Consider the following 23418-nt stretch of genomic DNA (forward strand, 5'->3'; position numbering starts at 1 on the left):
ACTTGAAGATCCTATTTTTGAAACTCTTGGGCTTAAAGCTTTGTTTTCACTCAGAAAAGAGCAAAGATAAGCTTGGTCATGACCAGGTCCAGTGTGGGCTGTAGCAGCAACAAAGCTTTTAAGCCTTCAAAAACAACAGTGGAGATTTCAAGATTTCAAGTAGAATGGAGAGAGCTACGTGTGCACTAGAGACCTGCCTCACACGTAAAGGGATAGTACTGCAAATAGTGATTAGTAGACTAATGTTCCTTTTCTGTGCCATGGTAAAACTAGCTTTTTGCTTCCATAAACCCAGTAGCGTACAGATGACTGCTGGGCCTCAAGGAAAAGCCACATCTGGTTTAGATTATCAGGTGCTAATGACTTTTTCCTCAGTACTTTGCTGCACCCATGTTGCAGTGGCTCTCATTATGGTATGTGGAGAGCCTTTTTATTGAATATCAATAAAATAGGACTGTAAATAATATAGCACCTTTCAACCCAAGGGATGTCAAAGCTCTTTGCAAACTATGGGCTAAATCTTCCTCATCACTCTCATGTGAGTAGGCCCTAACTAGAAAACTTTGCTGAAAATACAGCTAGCTGCAGCTAGCTGTGGGGTGAAATGGAGCAGCTATTTAAGAGTGCAGAGCAACAATTTAGGACATGAAGTGAAGAAAACATTATCCCAGTGAAAGTGCAGCGGCATACAGGCTTACATGATGTCATTCCCCAGCGCCAGATTCTGCCACCCCTCCTCTGAGTAGTATCTTACTATGTCAGTAAGTAAATCCATATTCAGTGATTTTCAACAAGACGACTCATGAACTAAGCTCATTGACAGCATGGGTGATGGAATCCAGCTCACAGATTGGAGTTTGGCCAGGAAAAAAGGGGTTTAAAACCACAGTAAGACTTCCAGGTTTCAAGTACAAAAAAGAATGGGTTAACAAAAGGATAGAGCTGCATTTCCAAAAATGCTGCATTTTTCCACATTCAGGTAACTATTTTGAAAAGTGTTTTTACCCCTTTTTAATAAATAATAATAATTCACTTTTATAGTGCTTTATATGAGTAGATCTCAAAGTATTTCAAAAGGTCACTATCCTCATTTTACAGTTGGGGAAACTGAGGCACATGGGGGACACTGACTTGCTGAAGTTCACCCAGCGTGCCTGTGGCAAAACTGGAGTCCCAGGCTATAGCCACTAGACCAATACACAAGCAACTTTAAAAGAAAAATTGGGGAGGTGTGAAAATGAGCAGGAAATGAAACATCCCTGAAAACAAACAGAAGCTGAGCCCCATCAATGAGAAGGTTACACTTTATTTAAAATATGCAGACTGAAATGGCATATATATTTGCTCCTTTCTGAAAAATGAAACGTAGTCCTACTTTCGGTTTCCAACTAACAAAGTTAAAGGATTTTTTTCTAATTTCCATGAATTAACTAAAATAGTTTACATTTCATTTTCTTGTAGATTAGTATTTCTCATCTCAATGTAATTCCCTGTAGCTTAATTTAAACTCTTTTCCCAGTAGACTGGTAGGGATGTGTGCTTTGTACAGTTCATAAAATGTGTCAGTTTCACAGAATTATTTGTGTCACCAATAATGTGATTGTTATTAGCCTCAGCTGTGATTATTTTTCTTCCCTGGAGCAGTTCAGATAGTCCTCAAAACTGGATCTCTCTGGCCATTGCCTTGGAAGTATGGCCCAGTTCCAGGTTATTCTTCTCTGTCACTGCAGAATCACTGCACAGAACGGATTGTAGATGGTGAATGTATTTTATTGCAGCTCGAAGTGTTTCTACTTTGCTGAGCCGTTTCTCTAAGTATTCCTCAGGCAGATGACGTCGGAGTTTGGCGTATCCTTCGTTGACACACTTAACCCTCTGCCTTTCCCTTTCATTCCTTTTTCTGATGAAAGCTGGTCCGTAAGAACAGTCACCTCTGCCATAATTAGCCTGGGCCACTTGGTAAGGAAAGTTGCAAGGATCCATGTAGAAGTTCTCTGTGATCAACTGCTCGGATGTAAAAGGAAGTAGTGGCAAATCCTCAGAGCAAGTGAACTGGGTCGGTGTCTCAGGGTACACATGAAACGTGACAAAAGGGTCCCCACTGAAAGGCCTAGTCACTTGTACATGTTGTGAGTCGTAGATGGACAACGTGTCCATGAAGTTACAGTAGCTTTTACTATCCATTGGGTTTTGTGTTTAACCTGAAAATGTATATTTGCACATTAACTGAATGATTCATACACTACAACTACTTAAATGAGTTAAGTTCTATTACTGACATAGACAGTAAACTATTAGGGGCAGGGATTGTCTTTTTGTTCTGTGTTTGTACAGCGCCTCACACAATGGGGTCTTGATCCATGACTAGGGCTCATGGGTGCTACAATTAAACAAATTATAAATAATAATTTTCCAGAAGGAGGGATTTTAATGCATTTCTGATATTATCAAATGATGTGGGAGGTTGTCACATGGTATGTAATGATGTCCTAACTGAATAGCATCCTTCACATACACACAAAAGTGCATAATCACCAGCATACGCTATAGAAATTTACTAAGCATTGACTAAAGATAAAGTAATCCCTTCCGCCTCCTAAAGGAAACCACAGTTAAGCTACACTGAGAGCTCAAATTTACTTGGCATTTGTAATACCAGATCCTCTTCATTTCAAAACATATGTCCAGCTCAGTCTGAAATTGACAAAAAATACTTATTGCTGGCATTATATAAAATAAAACTGGCTGAATTTTTGTTCCTTCCTCCTGTGCCTCCAGTGACCTCAATCTCCTTCAATTCCCTCTTCAACCCTCACCACTTTCAGTTAGCATTCTGCCACTCAGAGAGACACAGGCACTGCCATATACCCATCACACATTGGCAAAGTAAACAGCCTCTCCATCCCATCATTCCCTCCAAAAACCATTACAACTCAAGTGCCTGTAACCTTCACTGAGCCAAACAACACATTCATTAAGAGTTTTAAACTCTCCCCTTATTTTGTCTTTTCACCGACATGTTTGATGTTTTCACTCACTGTATTATGTTGCAATTAGATTGAAAACTCCTTTGTGCAGGGACCTCAATCTTATCTTTATGTCTGTAAAGTGACACACTGGTTCCACAGGTCTCCTCTGAAGGGGATTCCTTATGGATTCTTGTACCCAGGATTGTTTTGCAGAGTCCGTCCCCCACCCCTCCACCTCCCATTGAGACGGGATTATTTGAGGATCATTTTAATAGCCAGTATTAAACAATGCTAATGAAAGTTGTTCAGATTACATTCCAGCTGTACAAACATTTTGTTTGCTTGTTAGTTTTATTAGGGAGAGGGGTTTCTACATGGTAAAAGTGGCAAAGAGTCCTGTGGCACCTTATAGACTAACAGACGTATTGGAGCATAAGCTTTCATGGGTGAATACCCACTTCGTCGGATGCCGCTTTTATAGATCCAGACTAACACGGCTAGCCCTCTGATACTTGTCTACATGGTAAGTGAATGAACTTCCCTTTGGAGTATTGCATGGAGCCGCACTTGCTTTAATTCATGATGGCCCATTAGAGGACCACATACTCTCGCTACACCTGCCTGACAGCAGATATGACAGAACCAATTGTCCAGGATTTGTATTTAACCATTAAAATCACACTTGGAAGTTTGAGAGAGACAGTAAAATCGTCTCTCTAATACGAAGTTATATTGTACTTCTATGGGATTGTCAAGACACTATAAGAGTAGTTTAACCTCAGCCCTCCAGTAAGGTTTTTGTAACAAAGCTACCCTTTAAAAATAACGTAGCTGCAACTTCATAAGACCACTATTGGTTTTCAGTGACTGTGTGCAATCCTTGCCTATATAGAGACCAGCCTGATTTCCTTTTGCTACCATCCACCCCCACGTCATCAAGGTGGCACCATCTAAAGTAGTCAGGTTCCTTCATGCCCTCTAAGGGAGAAGAGGGAGGAGAACTAAAAAGCATTACTGGAAATGCCCTACTTCCATCACTCATTAAAAATAAAATTGCCAAGCACTAGGTGTTCAGTGTGTACACAGAAGGATGTCTGCTACCTGACAGAGGGAATGCCACCATTGATTCAACTCCTTCACAAAGATTTGGGGCTATTTTAGCAGATTTTCCAATACTTTCATACCCTCCATACTCAAAAGGGAGGGAATTGTGTGACCAAAGTTTGAGCCTATCTTCAGATCCCAAGTGCACATTATTCCCATGTGTAAAGTCATGTTCAGTCAAAATATTTGTGTATCCAATCTCAAATTCTGTTTTAATTCAGTTTTGATTTTACTAAAAACTTTCACTGAATTGAGAATCCATATTCACCAAAAATTCTCCAAAAGAGAAAATCAAATATGTTCTAGAACAGATGCTTTCATAGGCTAGCTGCTAGCATAAACATGCACTGAACACACAAATTCATGTTCAGTTACAGAAGACAACTTAACTTGCTATACATGAGGGGAAATCTGAGGTGAACATATAGCTATTATAGATAAATTCAAAACAGCAAATGGTGATTGTTCCTTTTGTTAATATGAGAAGAAAATGAATTATTTTCTTTGATTATATTCTACTGACGTGTGAATGTGAAATATTACCATAAGATAAAATCTACATGAGCACTGTATAGCAAAAAACTGAAAAAATCAGAAATTCATAGCGTTGACTGGATGGCACTAACACTTTTGCTGCACACCAGGATTACACAAAACACTCTCTGCCGTCCTAATGTCCAAGACAAATACAAAACCAAAGATTGTTTCATTGCTATAGAGACTCACCTGTTCTGAGATGGAGAAAATTCTCAAGTAATCCAAGGAAACAGAATTTTCAGGCTGCTCAAAATGTCTGTAAAATATCAGAATTTTGTATGGAAAATTAAAAGTTTTAAAGTTAATATTTTCAATTCTGACCTGCCAGCGTAACTTATTTTATCAAACAATGTGTCATTCTAAATACACATTAAAATAGACTATTTGAAGTACTCATTAAATAGCTGACAAGTTATTTACAACAATTTTGATTTATAATTATTCAAGCCATAATGCTATATATTTTCAAAGACATATTGCTTTCTTTTACATCTCTTACCTGAACTATTGTTGTTCCAAAGCTGTTTTGTTGTGTCGAAGACTGGTGTAATTTATAGTCAATTGACAATATGCAAAGTAGCTTACACTTAGATCTGCTCTTTTCTGGTTTAGCTTTTTCCACCCACACTGTAGCTATAATGGCAACAAATATTAGAATTATGGGATAGAAAGTTTAAATGTATTAGATACAATTGAACTACCTTGGACAGTAATCAGTGACAAATTTTATTTACAGCCCTTGGATCCATATGCTATAGCAATTTGCTGTAATGAATGTCCTTTTCATTTAATTGAATTTTACACCCAAATATTTAAAAGAATAAAAACTAGTTAGCACTTCAGTTAGATTTTTATTGTTAAATACAGAAATCTCAATATATTTGAACAAGAGGATATATGAAATTGGTATCTGCCACTAGATTGATTTTATGGTAATGTCACAAGATAGGTCTTGCTTTGAGTAATCTTTAAACTGCTGCTTTGGTGTGCTAATTCCAAAATCTCAACACTGGGCCAGATTCTCAACCCTTCTCCACTCCTTTCCATTACTTGAGGAATAGAAACTGCCTGGATATCCTCTCTGGAGGATTCCCAGTAGCCATACAGATGGTGTGTGAGTTGCACACTCACTGGCTAATTTCCCTAATTTGTGAACAGTTCCTAGATTAGGGTCAGGGTGGAGCTGAGGCGAGAACTAGGGAACCCGAACACAGATTTTTAGCATCTTTACCAGCAAGTGCAACTTTAAGTGGGCAACTACTACCTATTAATTGTGCCAAATTAGTTTATAAAACTTTTACTAAGTATTATAGATAAGTTCTAACTAGAATTGAGTGTGTATAAATTAACTCATTTTGAAAGCCTCAATTCTGTAGTCTAGTATTAGGAAGCTAGCCTTTTTTTAAATTTGGGACTCATTTACTAATCAGACCTTCTGTAGATCATAATACTGCAGAGTCTTTATTTTGAACACTTGAAATACAAAGTAAAATTAACAGGAGTACTTGTGGCACCTTAGAGATGAACAAATTTATTTGAGCATAAGCTTTCGTGGGCTAAAACCCACTTCATCGGATGCATGCAGTGGAAAATACAGTAGGAAGATTTTATATACACAGAGAACATGAAACAATGGGTGTTACCATACACACTATAACGAGATTGATCAGTTAAGGTGAGCTATTACCAGCAGGAGAGAAAAAAACCCTTTTGTAGTGATAATCAAGATAGGCCATTTCCAGCAGTTGTCAACCATTCTGCTGGCAATAGCTCACCTTAACTGATGACTCTCGTTACAGTGTGTATGGTAACACCCATTGTTTCATGTTCTCTGTGTATATAAAATCTTCCTACTATATTTTCTACTGCATGCATCCGATGAAGTGGGTTTTAGCCCATGAAAGCTTATGCTCAAATAAATTTGCTAGTCTCTAAGGTGCCACAAGTCCTCCTGTTCTTTTTGCCGATACAGACTCACACGGCTGCTACTCTGAAAGTAAAATTAGTGAAAGCTAATCCACTACTCAGAGACAAATGCATTTGTCCTCCGTTTATCTCCCTAAAAATTCACTTCACCTGCTGATGGCTTGTGAGGGAAGGCAGGCAAGTAGCAGTCTTCTGCCACTGATGCTGTCTGAAGTGGTAGGCAATAGGCACCTTGCAACAAGGAACTGCAACTCTTTCTCCTCTGTGAATGTCAAGTGCATCATTGTCACCAGTCTGGATACTGTGTGTGTGTGTGTGTGTTGCATGGGGGGGTGGGGAGATGGTAGTTCCTGAACTTTGATTACTTGTACTGTCAGCCCACTGGTGTTAACCTTCAATTGGTTAGTGGCTACACCATGTTGCTGGGATTTGGGTTTTTTTAAAATACCGCTTATGATTCTGCTAGTATTGAAGAGTTTCTGCTTTTGTGAAGTTAGTACTCGTGCTGAAACAACAAAAGACTGCCATGCTCTACTTATTTGTGAAGGGTAAGGGCAGTGCAAGCGTCCTTATATGGCCCTGCTAGTGTCTCAAATGCTAACATGGATGGACTAGCTCTAGGTGCAACAGCCAGTTTAAGCTTCTATGCCCATTCAGTCCTCCACCTTGCTGTTTAAAATGCCAAGAGAAGTGCCAGGCAATAATAAATGGGGATTTTATGTGAACTCTCACTAGAAATTGGACTGAGGCCAGCTCATTTTACACAGAACAGAGCCTTCAGATGGGTGATAACTTGCAGCCACTGCTGCCTGGGTCTGGATTTGAATCAGAGGTTTGAGGCACTCTGTATATTAGCAGTTTTCTGAGCTGTCCTTTCCATCACCCAAGCATTGAACATTTACAAACAATGCACATCATTTGTAATCTTAGGCACATTTGGCAAAATTATTTTAAATATGAAATTTACATGCAGTGTGATGAGGGAGAGAAATGATGAAATACAGATACTGCAAATAGGATTTTTCAAAAATCATGATAATCTTTAATTGTTCCATTCCAAAGAGGATATATGAAAGATAGTTATTCAGTAGCTGTATATCTTAGAGGGATGAGTACAGCATCACAGTTAAAAAATACACCTAACTCCCAAGATGACAGAAGATGCTGGAGAGTATATGCCTTATACCATCAACCCAGACAAATACAGAGTTTATTTTTTAAATATATACTTTATCATACACTAACTCCTGAGACTTTATCCATGAAGAGACAGGGAAGAGATCTGTAGGTAGCACATACAATATAATAAGTGATCAAAGCAAAAGAGTAAAGCGCTGTCTTAATATGCACTGCATTAGTTTATCTACATCACAGCACCTTAAGTGTGCAGCTTCTCACCAAAAGTCATTGTCCATTTAAGTTTTGCCTTAAGTTTGCAACAGTCAGCTGCTATACTAACATCTTCAAAGTAACAGTGCAAGAAACCAAACGATGAACACAACTGGCCAATGTCAGATAGGAAAACTACACAGCAAGATTTAGATTTCCAGAACATCGCATTAAACAAGGAGAAAAACCAAGAATATTTACAAAAAAGTTCACTGAGTAAAATGATTAGTGTGTTGTAACTGATCTTTTGTTACAGACTATGCTCTCTGGTGCTTTTTAAACCGTATGAGTTACATTTAAAAAATCTTAGTCATAATAAATAAGGTACCAGTTACATCCAAAGATACCTTAGAGTAAGTTGTTTTTTTTAGTTTTATTAGTAAATGCCATTTAAAAAAATGTAAAGAATTATCTTTTGGCTAATTAACTTTGCTGTTTATTTTTGATAGCTTCCACTCCAGAACATTCTTACTAAGTTAACATTTTTTTGCTGCCCGTAACAAACCATTCAAAAGTGGTAGAATCAGGAAGACATAAGTCAGCTCTTTCCTTTAGTCCCTTTTACTTTCTTCTGGTCAAGATTGAATTAGACATCAATTAACTGAGCACAACGTGACGGTCAAAGACAGATTTGCGCTGCTCTTGGACCTGTAGCTTCCAACGTTGCTGGGCGTACTCCACTTTGTTCAACACATTAGCACGACTCCGGGATCGAGCCAGCACATCGTGAGCATTTGCAAAAGGTTGGTGATCCTGCAATTGCAGAAAGTAGTATTTATATTTCAGCAATTTCACTGCGTAACTACTGTTAATTACAATATTCTTCTGGATAAAAGAAGTTGTTCAAACTTGCCAGGCAGCTTTGTGTGCAAAACAAGCTTTAGCTGAATAGAGACTGTACACTTCAACATTTTATAGAAAATAATTTCTGTGGATTTCTTATATAAAACAATTTAGTGTTATGTTCTGCAGTAGCTTTCATATGATCAGTGTCTCAAGGAAATAAGTAATGATCATATGGAAGCTGATCCTACACCAGTGAAGTCAATGGGAATTTAGCCACTGAGTTCAATGGGAGTAGGCCCATGCTGACTTTGTAGGTAAGAGCACCACTACGTATTCAAAAGTAACATGCACACAGCTTTACATACATTAGCACCTGTTTGAACATGAAGCCTGAAATTGTTGACCAAGACACTTGGATGCTCCCATTTGTTTTCATGCTGGTACTTCAATTTAAAATTGAACTGAGGAGCCCGCGTCTTTGCTTAGCCAGCATGCTACCAGATTTTAACCTGTTACCATAAAGCAATTTTGGATAGTTACACAAAGATGCCCTATAATACCAAAACACTGATGTTTACTGTCACTAAACCAAACCCACTGCTACATGTAAATACAGCTGTTTAAGTGACGAAGAGCTGAACAACTGAGTGTTTGTTTAGCATTTACGCTGTCCCTTTTCTAACAGTATCTGCAAAGCTGGATTTATTTACTGGAAAAAAGTCCCAAGTTATAAACAAAGACATTTGGAACAGAACCTTTTATTTGGCTCCCAAAATGTTTTGGACAAAGAAAATTATGTTTTAAAAACTACATTGGAAAAGGTCACGTATATGATGTGTTTCAGATGAAAAACCACCATTATAAACTATGCACTGTGCTAACACAGCAAAGGAGATTCCATGTTGAAGCTTGTGTATTTCTATACCTTGCCTTGTTTTACTGCAAAAAAGTTTTCAGAAGTGGTTATTTTATTTGTGACATGATGTCGAGTACAGCAACTCCGTGATCAGCAATACACCTCTCCCTTAAATGGATTATTAATTATTTGTATTAAGGTAGTACCTCAGAGCCCCAGTCATAGACCAAGACCACACTGTGCTGGGCACTGTACAAAACACAGAACAAAAAGACATTCCCTGCCCCAAAGAGTTACAATCTAAGTATTAGACAAGAGACAGTAGGTAGACACAGATGGGCCAGTTGGGGAGCACAAGGAAGATTAGAAAATACTAGTTAGCATGATAGAGGGTCTCAGCACAGCAGCTTGTTAACTTCACTTTTTTGTAAACATAGCAAAGGAGAGTTTTATGGAGGAATTCAAAGGAGGACAGAGGAGGTGGCTTTGTAGACGTTCCCTGGAAGCACTTCCCATCCACTCCCAGCACAGGAGAAAGCACAAAAGTGCTCGTTCAAAAGTTTAGCAAGATGGAGATGAAGACTGGCCGACTGAAGGCAAGAGCTGACAGTTGATAGAGATGAGATCATAGGTATAGTGCAGGATAAGCTGCAAAGGGCCTTGAAAGTTAAGACAAGTAGTTTATGTTTGATGTGACAGAGAAGGGGGAGCCAGTGGAGGGATGAAAAGAGAGCGGCAACGTAGTCAAAGCCAGGAATGAGGAAATATCTTTGCAGCGTTCTGAAGGATATAAGCAGGACCATTTGTCAAGGCCAAAGAAGACGACATTGCAGTAGTTAAGACAGGAGATGAAAGCTTGGACAAGGGTTTTAGCTATGTGGATGGAGAAGTAAGGCCAGATTTTAGAAATGTTAATCAGGAAGAAGCTGCAAGATTCTGACATAAATCTAGATTGGGACCTAGCTGAAGATGACACCCAGGTTACAAGTCTCAGGGAGAGCAAAGATGGAGGTGTTGCCTACAGTAATTATGGTGCAGAAAACTTCTTATTGTCTGTGGCCCATTTTGCATTTTTAAAACTCCTGAAATACGATTCTGCTTAAGAGTGCTAGTTGCAAAGGCACTCAGTGGTGCCTTAACTTTTACCACTGACTTTAACGGGAGCAGAGGTAGATTTATGCTGAGCACTTCTGAAAATCCCTCCCTGAAAGAAAATATTATTTTCTGTCCCAGACTTGCTGTGACATCTGCATAGATGGACTCCTTGGTCCATCCAAAACTCTGCTGACTTCAATGGAGTCTGACCACATAGAGGGCCATGCAGAATCAGGGCCTTAGATTCTAGCTCTGCATTATGTTATAACAGTCAAACTGCAGTAAACAAATACTAAACAGCTTTAGTATCTAACCTAGGTAGTCAGGCATATTTCAAACCCCACATACACAGCTGTGAAAGTTTCATACTGTCATAAATCATGGCATAAGTTACCAGACAGTTTTATACTACAATTAGGTACGGCCACAACGCTCATACGAAGTATTTTTTTCATATTAAATGTTGCTTCAAAAAGGAAGAGGGAAAATACAGGAACAGATGATGTATAAATGTGTTGGTCTGAAGCGTGTTTTTACTGCCTTGAGTTAAAATTTACACTGCTGGACCACATATAAGTAATGACCATCCCAAACTCACAGCAAGAAATTCTTGTGCACGGGATGTCAAACTCGATGATCACAATGGTCCCTTCTGGCCTTGAAATCTGTAAGAGGGCTGGTGCTGATCCTCTTATGATTTAGATAAAATAGTTTAAAGATTTTAATAATACTTGTGAAGTATTTGATTGTTTTCATGATTAAGTATCAGGTGAATGTAAGTGTTTAATGTTGAGATTGTAGTTATGTTTCCAGAATGGAAATATTTATAATTGTTTACATCTTTTAAGAATGAGATTACTTTTCATCCAGATGGCTGATGAAGACAGTAGACTAAGATGACAGAATTCTAAGTGATCTAATTCTCGGTTTACACAGGATGACGATAAGTCTTTCCATATTAAAAAGTGTTCAAATCACCATACTAAATATGATGGAAGCGAGTTTCTCACGCACCTTGCAAATAAAAATGCAGAGCATGAGTGTAAACCAAGTCTGATCCATTAGGGTTTGACTACTGCCCAAAGTTGCTATGGATTTAAAGCTATTAAAGTGACAGCCACACAATACTACTGGGTTTTTAAATAGACTTTGTAAATAAAGATATCATCATTTTGTTTCACTGTAAACAAAATGGCTATGAGTTCCCTAAGATTGTGTGACACCTTTTAGTGTTGCTGCATTGTTAACTTACTATTTACTTTGAAGCAATAATGACAATATTCTTAAGGGTCATGTTTTAATGGCATAACAAGCACTTTTAATCTCTTTATTCTGTTTCCTAGTTTATTTAAAAAAACACCACCACCACACTAAACTGGACAGTAAGTGGTCACAGCTGCTGGCAGACTTAGATAAAGCAAACTGAAATTCACCTCTTTATGGGTTTGCTTTTTTTTTTTTAAGGTCTGCTAAAGTTACACTATGCTCAAAATGTGCTTTAACTCTACTGCTAATGTTGCTTGGTTATACAATATGGTAAATACACGAGTGTATTTTCTAGACTTGATAAATTGTTTTGTATATTTAGCAGTTACTTGTAAGCATGGATTAGGAACCTTACATACTTAATAAATTCTTAGACTGCAAACGTAAGTTCTTGATTTTTCACATTGTTTCAGCAAACTTCCCCTGAGAGAGTTTGGCTTATATTTTTGTGAAGTGCTTCACTATCAATGTAATAAGTCAGTTCAGTCAAGGTAACAGGTGACTATAATGGCTTCACAGCCATGTCACCCTAGACTAGCATATCTACATTACTTTGTTCAGACATCTCTACATAGCAAACAACAGACCATCAGCTTTGTAAAACTGATTAGTTATAATGCATTGTCATCTCTCTATTTTAATAAATATTCTGTAAGTCTCTCTACAACATAAAAAATGACCCAAGCCAGCAACGGCTGTCTGTAACATAATCCTCCCTTACCCCACTCAACTGGTACGAACGGTTTATTCGCTAATTTAGCCAGGACAAAATCCCCCATTATTTTCAGCACCATGTTTCCGGTCTTAAACACCCTTCTCATTATGATGCTGAAGACAGTTTTGTCTTGTCTACATTAATAAACAAACTGGTCCAAACATGGGAAATGTCTACTCATACATCTTACCAATGGTCCATTTCCATAGTGCAAGTAGACCTCTTGAAACAGTTTGGTCTGGATCTTATGGAACCTATTCTCATCACATGCAGGAAACTAATTATAAGAATAAGACTTAACTGAAATAAAATGTCCCCTCATGACAATATTTCACTGCTAGAACTTTTTTTTTTTTTAAATAATGTCAACCAACTTAAGTTGAAGTAGCAAGGGAGGACTACACCTCTTCATATATTTATTATTTAGATTTTCCCCTTACAATTGCACTGATCCACCTAAAATACAGCAACCCTCATGAGGTGGAATGCAGCATTTAGCCCTGTAAGGAAAATTTTATTTCTTATTCTTTCCATCCTTTGACCACTCTGAGAAAGGGGGACTACTCCGTAATCTAGGTTCGGGGGAGAAAATGGTAATCCCTGGCTCCTGAACTCGCTATCCACCTGTTTATGGGGTGGACATATTGGAAGTGAAGAAATGGTCTTGGAGAGACCACACAACTTTCTGCAACAGTGAAGATTACCACCACTCCCCTCGAAAAAGAGGGCTATTTTGCCATTGAAAAACCTTCATAAGGAAGCGTTCAACTGCATTCATTCAAGTGCACTTACCCCAATGTCTTCATCACTTTGAATTAGCTGTGAATGTCCAAACAGACGTCTCTTCAGTATAGGTTCTACCAATGTAAGGTACACCATGTACAGCAGCAGCAGGCCCAAGATGGATAAATAGATTATGATTGTAACCTGCATGCAGTAAAACGTAAGCACAGTTTTCACTGTTGCTGAGTACTTACTCCACATAATACTCTCAAGAACAGGGCAGACAGTCGAACAAAGGAACAACAAGACACACAAAATGCCTGTAAATCAGTCAGTAGATCTGCTTTACACCTTATTAACCTTGACAATGTCTCTAAATTAAACAAACAACCTCAAGAAATTAAGCCACAGACACAGATTCAAATAATATTGTGTTTAGAGTGAATAACAAAGAGAAAGGAAGTCCACAGTTTAAGACAAAATTTCCTCTTAACTAGTCTTTCTTGAGAGCTCAAGCTCCTTCTCTGCAAAAGAGTGGTGAGAAAAATCCCATCTCAAAATAAGACTAACATTCAGTTTCAGCTGTGGGCTGGTGATTCAGGGGGTTCTCTTTGCAGTCAAGCTTGTTTGTCTCCATTCAGTTATCTTGGGTTTGGACAAGAAACCCACAGTGATTATTAACTGGATAATGTCAATGGAGGTGGGGGCTCAGTTTCAATGCATAACAAAATGTAAAATCTATGCTTCAAAATCCACTTTAAAAACTTTCTCCATAAGCTGATCTTCCAAGATGGCCAAAAACAGGCACAGGAGAGGGAGAGCAGCAAAGGGATGAAAAAGGCAGACAGAGACCTGGTTGCCTGCCCAAACTTGAGCTCATTTTTATGAAATTCACCCATTAAAGCTAACATGGTTGATATGGTTTTTGTGGGCATAGCATCACTTTGAGCATAACTGAGAATAGTTAGCCAACTGTGTCTGCCAAGCTAGCAAAATATGCATCTTAGTAACAAGGGACCGAGCAAAGGAGGGGGAAAGGGTGAGAAAGATACTAAGCACATAAACTGATAAAAATACCCAGAATGCTTAGAAAAACATGAATCCCCCTTAGCAACTGTCAGGAATGGCAAATTTTGAGACTAAACTATTTAATAGAGTCCCTTTAAGCCTGATGATTCAGCTTTAACTATTAGTACTATTGCTATTCTGAGTTTAGGTGAGATTATGTGATTTAATTATTATAATGCCTCTAGAGCACTCAGAATGCTTTGTTTTTAAGAATACAGTTATAAAAGGTGGTTCATTTATTAACTGGCTGAAATGTTTACTATACAGCAGTGGAATGACATATTTACTTTAATTGTGACAGAGCTTCTCTCTTCGTACTTGCATTCACAACGTAAGCAGTATGCCTCCACATCAGGTCCAGGGATGGGCATAGGCTCAACCACATGAAGACAATCACTGGAGAAAGAAAAACAGCTTAGAGTCAGTTTGGTTGATTTTACTCCACTACTTAGACAGTTCCCTCTGCTCTGAACACATGCCAATTCCACAGCAAGGGGCAAGAGGAACTGATCTTTGATTAAGAGTTAGAAATATCTAATACCTAGAAAAGGTCAAGATTTAACTTTTTCAGATTTTAACTTTTCAACAATGAATTTACTTAAATGAGATGAATTACACAGCGACTCAGCTGCTCCAACTTAGTTAGCCAGCTAGAAAGTTCTTATTAAAACTAATATAGATTGTCTATTCCAGGGGTGCCCAATCTACTGCCCACTAGAGCATTTCATAAGGCCCAGAGCCTGCTTGAACACAATATATTCCTGTCCGATTCATTAGCGTTTTATCGTCCTGTTTGCATTATTTTAGTTTACGCAAGTGTGTAAATAGACAAGACTGTGCACAGAAACAACCTATCTAAATACATATGAACTTAAAATATAATTCAATACAGGTGACTTTCAATCTTATTAAAATATGTAGAATCTATCTGACCCATACAAAGTTGTGCTTAGGTTTATGTGGCCCTCCTGTGTAATAAGGCTGGGCACTGGTCTATTCAAACATTGAGAAATAGACATTAAGATGCCACAGTTAATAGTGCAACAGACCTCACTTTCCCCACAGGTTAGCGTTTCCATTAGTTTTCTCCACATCTCAAAAACAAGAATGGAGCACAGGACATTTGCTTCACTGATTTTTGGCCTTAAACAATACACAAGGAAAGTTCAAGAGCAGGGTATCAACACTCAATAGAATCAAGGAAAGAAATTAGAAGGGTTGAATTTACTTTTTTTTTTTTTTAATGATGAAAGCAAACTCAGAATTTAAGGGATGGACAAGGTGTACGTTGACAGATATCATGGCAAGGCAGGAGTAACTACCAGCTACTTGCAATATTAAAATCCAAAATCAAATTAAAACGTGTTACCCACGAAGTATACTTATATGGGCAGAAATATGAAGTTGCTTCCATTCTATTAGATTATAAATGTTTCAAATATCAATATCAGCAAATCTTAGACTTAATGTGCTGTCAAAAGCACGCCTAAGTGTTGTTTACAGATTCCTGTAAAAGCTATGCACTAACTTTAGCACATGAGGATTTTGATAGAATTGTAGCCAAAGTACAACACATTTTTGTTTAATTCCTCAGGTCCACCTTTCATCCTCATTTACAGCTAACAAGGACATTGAAAAGAGAATATCGTTGTGTGTTGAACACAGTCACAAAAATATGAAGGAAAGATATCAATGTTACAGAAGTATCATTCAGAAGCAAATCTAATTGATTAGTTAAACATTCCAAACTATGACTGCTGTGAACAGTATTTTTATGGCTTGAAGTCATGAGAATCAATAGAATTGAATTGTTAAGGGAGTTTCCTTGCGTGCAAGACAGACTAGACAGGAGGGAGGTTTCTATACATAAAATGTATACTCATTAGTAAGGCTAAGATTTTGTCACAGATATTTTTAATAAAAGTCACGGGCAGGTCACAGGCAATAAAGAAAAATTAACGGAACCCCATGACCTGTTCGTGACTTTTACTAAATAATATCCATGACAAAATGGGGAGCTCAGCTCTGGGGTCCCCCCAGGACCCGCAGCAGCCAGGAACTCTGGGGTCCCTCACAAGGCAGCAGAGGTACCCCACAGCTCTGTAGGCAGCAGGGAGAATGTGCAGCTCCTGGCTAAAGTCATGGAGGTTGCTGGAAGTCACACATGGCCTCCGTGAAAAAATCATAGCCTTACTCATTATGCCAGAAGAGTGTTAGGTGTCTCACCTCCGTCTCCCCACTAAATGCCAACCTATGGCTATACCACTTTGATCAGTCTCTTGGGCACTATAACCCATTCAAACACACTTCCTTCAAAAGGGTTAACATTTTACTGATATCTGAGAGCACAGTGTATTCAACTATTAAATTCAAACATCCCTTATGCCAGACTACTGCATTAGTCATCAGGGCTGAACGGTCTACGATAGTTATGGGCCTGACCCCACAAAGCAGTAAGCACTTTTGGTGAGGTCAAAATACCCTCAACTCATACTGACATCAGCACTTTGCAATATCATGTCCAAAGTCTGAACCAGGAAAAATAGTGTGAATAAAAACCCTGACAAGTCTCCCTAATGGGAAGTTCATTATCTTCACATTACAGACACCACACTGGATATAAAATCTAATTTAATAACTGGATAATCCAATTGTAAGCGGCCACTATATGGTGAATAACTTATACAGGCACATTAAAAATTGATCTGGTTCTTCAGTACAATGTAACTAACTGAGCTAAATATCAAGTGAATGCAGTCTATCACTGTCCTATTCAGCAATAAAACTAACTCATGCAGATGCAGAAGAGGCCAGCTGTACAGCACTAAGATCCCCGCTTTATTACACATGAATGCACTCTGCAGCCATCATACTCCTCTGAAAAAGTAAATCAGGAATTTGAAATAGCATCAAGACATTTCAAAAGAAGCCCACAAAACCATAAACTGTTCTCAAATGGTCCATCTCAAGCATGATTACAAGATGACATTTAAAGCTGGAGAGCAGGTTATCCAAGATCCTTCATATACCAGTTTTTCTCCACATACAATTTATTGTTCAAGTCTTCAAAGCTGATTTTTCCTTCAGTTAATGACAATAGTAAGGAACCTTAGGTTCAACTCTGCTCCAGTTGAATTCAGGGAAAATGTCTACCTAACAAAATAGGAGCAGCAGGCCTTCTGCTAGAACCTAGATTAAGCACGTAAGCATGCTGCAATTGAGATAGTCTCAATCTGTCTCATCACTGCACCATGACATTATTTCTACTCTGACAAATTTAATAATTTGGAATAAAATAATGGCCTTAACTAGACCAAACATTTTATACTCAAATAATGTTCATGACATTAATTTAGCTTCAAATATACAATATTTAGGTTCTACCAAACCTTGTGTGTGTGTGTGTCCCCGGTGAGAGTGAGTGATTTAATAAATTAAACTCCAATCCTGAAGACACGTACATGAATAATTCTACTCCAATGATAGGTTCCACTGTTTTCAATGGAAATTCTCAGATATGAAAGCATTTGCAGGATTGAACTATTAATTTGTGGCTTCCCATCATGCTCAGAGGTCTCTAGGTCTCTTAAACATAGATAAAAGGTAAGGCCAATATGTCACTAATGAATACTTTGCACTTCTACAGGATAGTCCATCCACGGATTACAAAGCACTTTACAGAAATGAATTAGGCCTCAAAAGACTTTTTACTTTTCCTCTACTGCACACACGAGAAGGTTCAGGCATGCAGAACCCATGTAACACAACAAATTCAGAATAGAACAGAAATCAGATCTCCCAACTCCCAGACTCATGACTATGCTTTTTCTTCACATTCTAAAAACAATTCCAAGAAGCCAAACTAAATTATGACCTCCCCTTCCCCCCTCCAAAAAAAAACCAGAGCAGGAAGAAAGGGTTTGAGGCCTTGTCCCTTGCTATAGGCGAACACTCTGAAGAGTGAGAGCATCAACTACTCATATTTGGGATAACATTTCTCCCCACACCACAACAAAAGAAATAACTATCCCTTACATAATCATTAATGAAGGGTGACCCACTGAAGTACAATATAACCCTAATGAGAATACACCTTCTAATTTCTGAACTCCATAAACTCACCAGTCTTTCTGTGAAACATTTTTGTTGTAAATATTGCCAGGATGATCTTTGTAAGGAGGACATATACATTTACATCGGACATCCTCAGAATTCTGTAAAGAAAACACATGTTTAGAACAAATTGCTATCAACTATCAAAAAGTCTTCTACAAAAGCATATAGTTGATGCAATACATATTATATACTATACTACAAACATATGTCCATTGCAACCTGTCTTAATCACCAATTTTTCTTAAATGTAAGAAATATTAGCAGTATACAGACAGTAAAGAAGAATCAGCTTGTCTACCAGCTGAAAGCCCACAAGTTTAGTTTCTTGGCTGAATAAGCTAAAGTCACCTCCTAAATCTGATACGGTGTGCACAACAAATTCCTCATATCTTAGTTCAGGTTTTCCCAAGACCCTTCAACCGGGAAAACAAATATAGGCTCTTACTCTGGTAATGAGACCCATATATCTGTTTGTCTGAGCATGTACATATTCAGCTACAGACCAGAGAACATGGATTACTAACTATACATATACAATGATGGGGTCTAAGTTAGTTGTTACCACTCAAGAAAAAGATTCATTGTGTCATTGTATTTAGTTCTCTGAAATCATCCACTCAATGTGCAGCGGCAGTCAAAAAAGTGAACAGAAGATTGGGAATCATCAAAAAAGGGATAGATAAGACAGAAAATATCATATTGCCTCTATATAAATCCATGGTACACCCACACCTTAAATACTGCATGCAGATGTGGTCGCCCCATCTCAAAAAAGATATATTGGAATTGGAAAAGGTTCAGAAAAAGGCAACAAAAATTATTAGGGGTATAGAACATCTTCCGTATAAGGAGAGATTAATAAGACTGGGACTTTTCAGCTTTGAAAAGAGGCGACTAAGGGGGGATATGATAGTGGTCTATAAAATCATGAGTGGTATAGAGAAAGTAAATAAGGAAGTGTTATTTACTCCTTCTCATAACACAAGAACAAGGGTCACCAAATGAAATTAATAGGTAGGTTTAAAACAAACACCAGAAAGTATTTTTTCACGCAATGCACTGTTAACCTGTGGAACAAATTGCCAGAGAGTGTTGTGAAGGTCAATACTATAATGGGGTTCAAAAGACAGATTCATGGAGGATAGGTCCATCAATGGCTATTAGCCAGGATGGGCAGGAATGGTGTCACTTTCTCTGTTTGCCAGAAGTTGGGAATGAGCGACAGGGGATGGATCAGTTGATGATAACCTGTCTGTTCATTCCCTTTGGGGCACCTGCCATTGGCCACTGTCAGAGGACAGGATACTGGGCTTGATGGACCTTTGGTCTGACCCAGTATGGCCATTCTTATGTTCTTAATCCCTCGCTTACGTCAATTAGCAGGCGGTGGTCCTCTGCCAAAGAAAACTTCTCTTCACACTGACCCAGCCTTCTGTCCCTAGAGCAAGCTATGTTGGTTTAATAAAAATTAAGATTCAAATTTACCCTGGTTTATGAGTGCATTACCTACGTAACCATACAAAAACACAGTTCAGATGATATGGGACTTGAAGGATACTGACAGATTAAGTAAACTAAGGCAAACTTCTGAGAGATAGTGAAGGAGATGGGTGCCAAAAACTTCAATGAGAAGTTGAGTAATTCAATAATAAGAGAGCACAAATAAAGAGCTGGACCTTAAGGGTGACTGAGGAAAAGCCACATAAAATGCAATAATCAAGAATTTTGAGAGGGGTAGTGGGAAAAGAGGGTTCATGTGGTTTCTTATATCAAAATTTATTAAAGATGGAGTGAATCATGCATATTCATGGATGCCCTAAAACATTCAATCCAATAAACCCCAACTGTCCATAAACTCACCCCAAGGCAGATATTTTTACATGCTTGAAGTAAGAAGCCACCTTTCAAAATAACATCCTAACTCAAGATTTTGGTTTTCCCCCCCCCCAATTACTTCGTATGACAAGCCAAGGCCTTGATTTCCAAAAACAGGAGCCTAAAGTGAGGTTGCTAAGTAAGTGCACTAATAGATATCTTATAGGAGATACTTAGGACTGAATGGGCATATAACAATTCTGCTACCCCAGAGGCAGAACTTCCAGATCAAAGTTCAAGTAGTATTTATTATTTCTGATAAGGTGAGAACAAAGAAGAAAATAAGGCCGCACAGGGATAGGGTAGGAGCAAGAACTGTATGGAAGAACTGTATGAAACTTGCGTCACTACTACTTGCACTGTGTTGGTTTGGTAGACCAATAGAGGATTTCAGGTTCTAGTGCTGTCTAGCTGGCAACTCCCACAAGTGTTAATGAGGAAAAAAAAAATGTGTCTTTTAGTGAAGACTTGCTGCTGAAACAAAGAAACGGGGTTTTTTTGGCTCTACAGTCTTCACTTTGCCATAAATAAAATATCCTGTATGTAGTGAGGATGGGGGTCTGGAGGTGAACCCAACAGAATATTTACTGGCAACTTGTTTTTACAGGGCTGAATTAAGTGTACAGGGGATGACACAAAAAAAGAACGTGAATGAGTATTTTTTCTGGCTATGAATTACTTGCTCAGAACTCTCGGGGAGATTTTTTGAAGGCAGAAAGCTCCTCTAGGTGCCCAGGTTCCACTGGTTGTCAATGGGAATTAGGCACATAATTCCCCTTTGTGCTTTTTGAAAATCACTTCCCCTCCGCTCTACAATAGTCATATAGACATATATTGAAGCTGGAGAGCTCCTCTCTTTCTTCATTCTCCTCATTAAGGGCCTAATCCCGAACACATTGAAACTAATGGCAAAGACCTATTGACTTCAATAATGCAAGATCAGGTTCCCAAGCCCTGGTTTGGCAAGGTACTTAAGCATCTGCCTAACATGTGTGTAGTCCTAGTGATTTTTTATATATAGATATAGCTATATAGACAAATAGAGAGGAGAGGGATAGCTCAGTGGTTTGAGCATTGGCCTACTAAACCCAGGGTTGTGAGTTCAATCCCTGAGGGGGCCATTTGGGATCTGGGGCAAAAGTTGGGGATTGGCCCTGCTTTGAGCAGGGGCTTGGACTAGATGACCTCCTGAGGTCCCTTCCAACCTTGGTATTCTATGATTCTAAGTGGCCCGATCTTCAACAAGGCTGAGGAGGGCCCATTAACTCCTGAAAACCAAACCAGGTATTTCGGCCCCTGCTTTCGAAAGCCCGAGCCCAGTTCTTCAGGGCAGGTCTCACCTCTTCGCCCTAAGCCCCACGCCCAGCTCCAGCCCGCTGAGGCAGCAAGAGCCTGAACTAGGCAACAGCCCCCGCGTGTGTTCCCCGGGCTCGCGCTGGCACCGGGCTGAGCGTTTCACGCGCTCGCCTCTCACCGCACCACCCGCGCCCCCCCCCCCCGGCTCCCGGGGCAGGGACCTGCTGGGCGGCAGCAGCTCTGAGGGCCCCAGGCGGGCGGGGGAGTCTATTGAGGAGGGTCGGCAGGGGAAGGGGGGGCCGCTCTGGGGCCAGCAGTGGGGGGAAGGGAGTCTGGCCCCGGCTCCGCGGGGGAATCCGCCGGAAACCACGGACCGTCTGCGGGGGATCCCGGCCGGGCGGGAGACCCCCCGCTCCGCTCCGCTCACCTTGACCCCCGTCACCTGCCCCACGAGCGCGGCCAGAGCCAGCACCGAGCAGAGCCGCGCGCACGCCGCCATGTCGGGCTCCGGGCCCGGCTCCTTACGGCCGCTAGAGCAACCCCCGAGGCCCAGCTCGGAGCTGCGCTACCATCGCTTCCTACTTCCGCTACGGGCTGGCGTCTCGTGACAGCCAGTCCTCTGGCTAATGCGCCCCCGGGGAGCTGCGGCTCCGTTCGCGGGTTCCGGGGGTGGGGGTGGGGGGCTCGGTGCACTCACCACAACGTTCCGGGCGGAACAAGCGGGGCGGGGTTGGCGAGCCGCCCTGCGGCCTTCCCGGGTCACCCGCCACAGGGGTGGGACCCTGGCAGGGCAGCGACAGATCCTGCCTTTCAGAAGCCCCCTGAGGGGCCTGGCCCTAGCCCCCCCCGTGAGCGCACAGCTTCCACTAGCTATTTCTTTCTTCACTTCCTGTCCTAAACATTGTAGGGTACTGGCATAGACTGTCAAATAGGTGCCATCTTCTTCCCTAGAGTTGATTCCAACGACATGGTGACTAAAGTGATCCCTTATCCAGAGAGTGGTTTTTGTTTTAAAGCAATGTATCAGACACTTCCTTTTAAAGCAGTACTTATACACTGCCAGCGTGCCAGGCATTGCAGGGGTTCCCTTTGTAAAGCTGCTCTGCAGCAGGGGTCGGCAAACTATGGCCCGGGGGCCACAGCCGGCCGTCCAGATGTTTTAATCCAGCCCTTGAGCTCCTGCAGGAGAGTGGGGTCCGGGGCTTGCTCTGCTTTGCCGCTCCAGCTGGGGGCTTGCCCCGCGCTGTAGCTCTGCGCAGCTCCTGGAAGCAGCGGCATGTCCGCCCTCCAGCTCCTATGCATAGGATCAGCCATGGGGCTCCACAGCTGCCATTGACCGGGAGCCATGGTGAATGGGAGCTGCAGGGGCAGTGCCTGCAAATGGAGCAGCGCGCGGAGCTGTCTGGCCAATCCTCTGCATAGGAGCCGGAGGGAGGATATGCCACTGCTTCCGGGAGCTGCTTGAAGCAAGCACCACCTGGAGCCTGCACCCCTGATTCCCTCTCACACCCCAACCCCTATTCCCCTCCCACCCTCTAAACCCCTTGGTCCCACCCTGGAGGACCCTCTTGCACCCCCAACCCCTCATCCCCAGCCCCACCCCAGAGCCTGTACCCCAAGCCGAAGCCATCACCCCCTCCCTCACATCCCTGCCCCAGCCTGGAGCCCACTGCCACACCCTGAACTCCTCATTTCTG

General features: G+C 40.5%; 2 protein-coding genes across 2 annotated transcripts; both read right to left on the reverse strand.

The window, feature by feature from the left end:
* Positions 1 to 1282: 1282 nt before the first annotated feature.
* Positions 1283 to 6190, reverse strand: ASCL3 (achaete-scute family bHLH transcription factor 3). The gene is made up of 3 exons (XM_048853929.2): positions 5110 to 6190; positions 4800 to 4866; positions 1283 to 2201 (listed from the first exon to the last, which is right to left on the reverse strand). The coding sequence occupies exon 3, from the start codon at positions 2182 to 2184 to the stop codon at positions 1657 to 1659; it is 528 nt and encodes a 175-aa protein (XP_048709886.1). The 5' UTR covers positions 2185 to 2201; positions 4800 to 4866; positions 5110 to 6190; the 3' UTR covers positions 1283 to 1656.
* Positions 6191 to 7550: 1360 nt separating this feature from the next.
* TMEM9B (TMEM9 domain family member B) lies at positions 7551 to 22338 on the reverse strand. The gene is made up of 5 exons (XM_048854656.2): positions 22149 to 22338; positions 18557 to 18648; positions 14722 to 14830; positions 13436 to 13570; positions 7551 to 8678 (listed from the first exon to the last, which is right to left on the reverse strand). The coding sequence occupies exons 1-5, from the start codon at positions 22218 to 22220 to the stop codon at positions 8523 to 8525; spliced, it is 564 nt and encodes a 187-aa protein (XP_048710613.1). The 5' UTR covers positions 22221 to 22338; the 3' UTR covers positions 7551 to 8522.
* Positions 22339 to 23418: the final 1080 nt, after the last annotated feature.

The sequence above is a fragment of the Caretta caretta genome, chromosome 6, assembly GCF_965140235.1.
Source record: "Caretta caretta isolate rCarCar2 chromosome 6, rCarCar1.hap1, whole genome shotgun sequence".
Classification (NCBI taxonomy): Eukaryota; Metazoa; Chordata; order Testudines; family Cheloniidae; genus Caretta; species Caretta caretta.

Coding starts and splice junctions, on each gene's coding strand:
- ASCL3 (XM_048853929.2), bottom strand. CDS start 2,184: ATGGATAGTAAAAGCTACTGTAACTTCATGGACACGTTGTCCATCTAC.
- TMEM9B (XM_048854656.2), bottom strand. CDS start 22,220: ATGGCGGCGTGCGCGCGGCTCTGCTCGGTGCTGGCTCTGGCCGCGCTC. Junction 13,571..14,721: donor GAAGCTCTGTCACAATTAAA/GTAAATATGTCA, acceptor TACTGCATGCAG/GTTACAATCATAATCTATTT. Junction 8,679..13,435: donor AAAGTGATGAAGACATTGGG/GTAAGTGCACTT, acceptor CTGCAATTGCAG/GATCACCAACCTTTTGCAAA.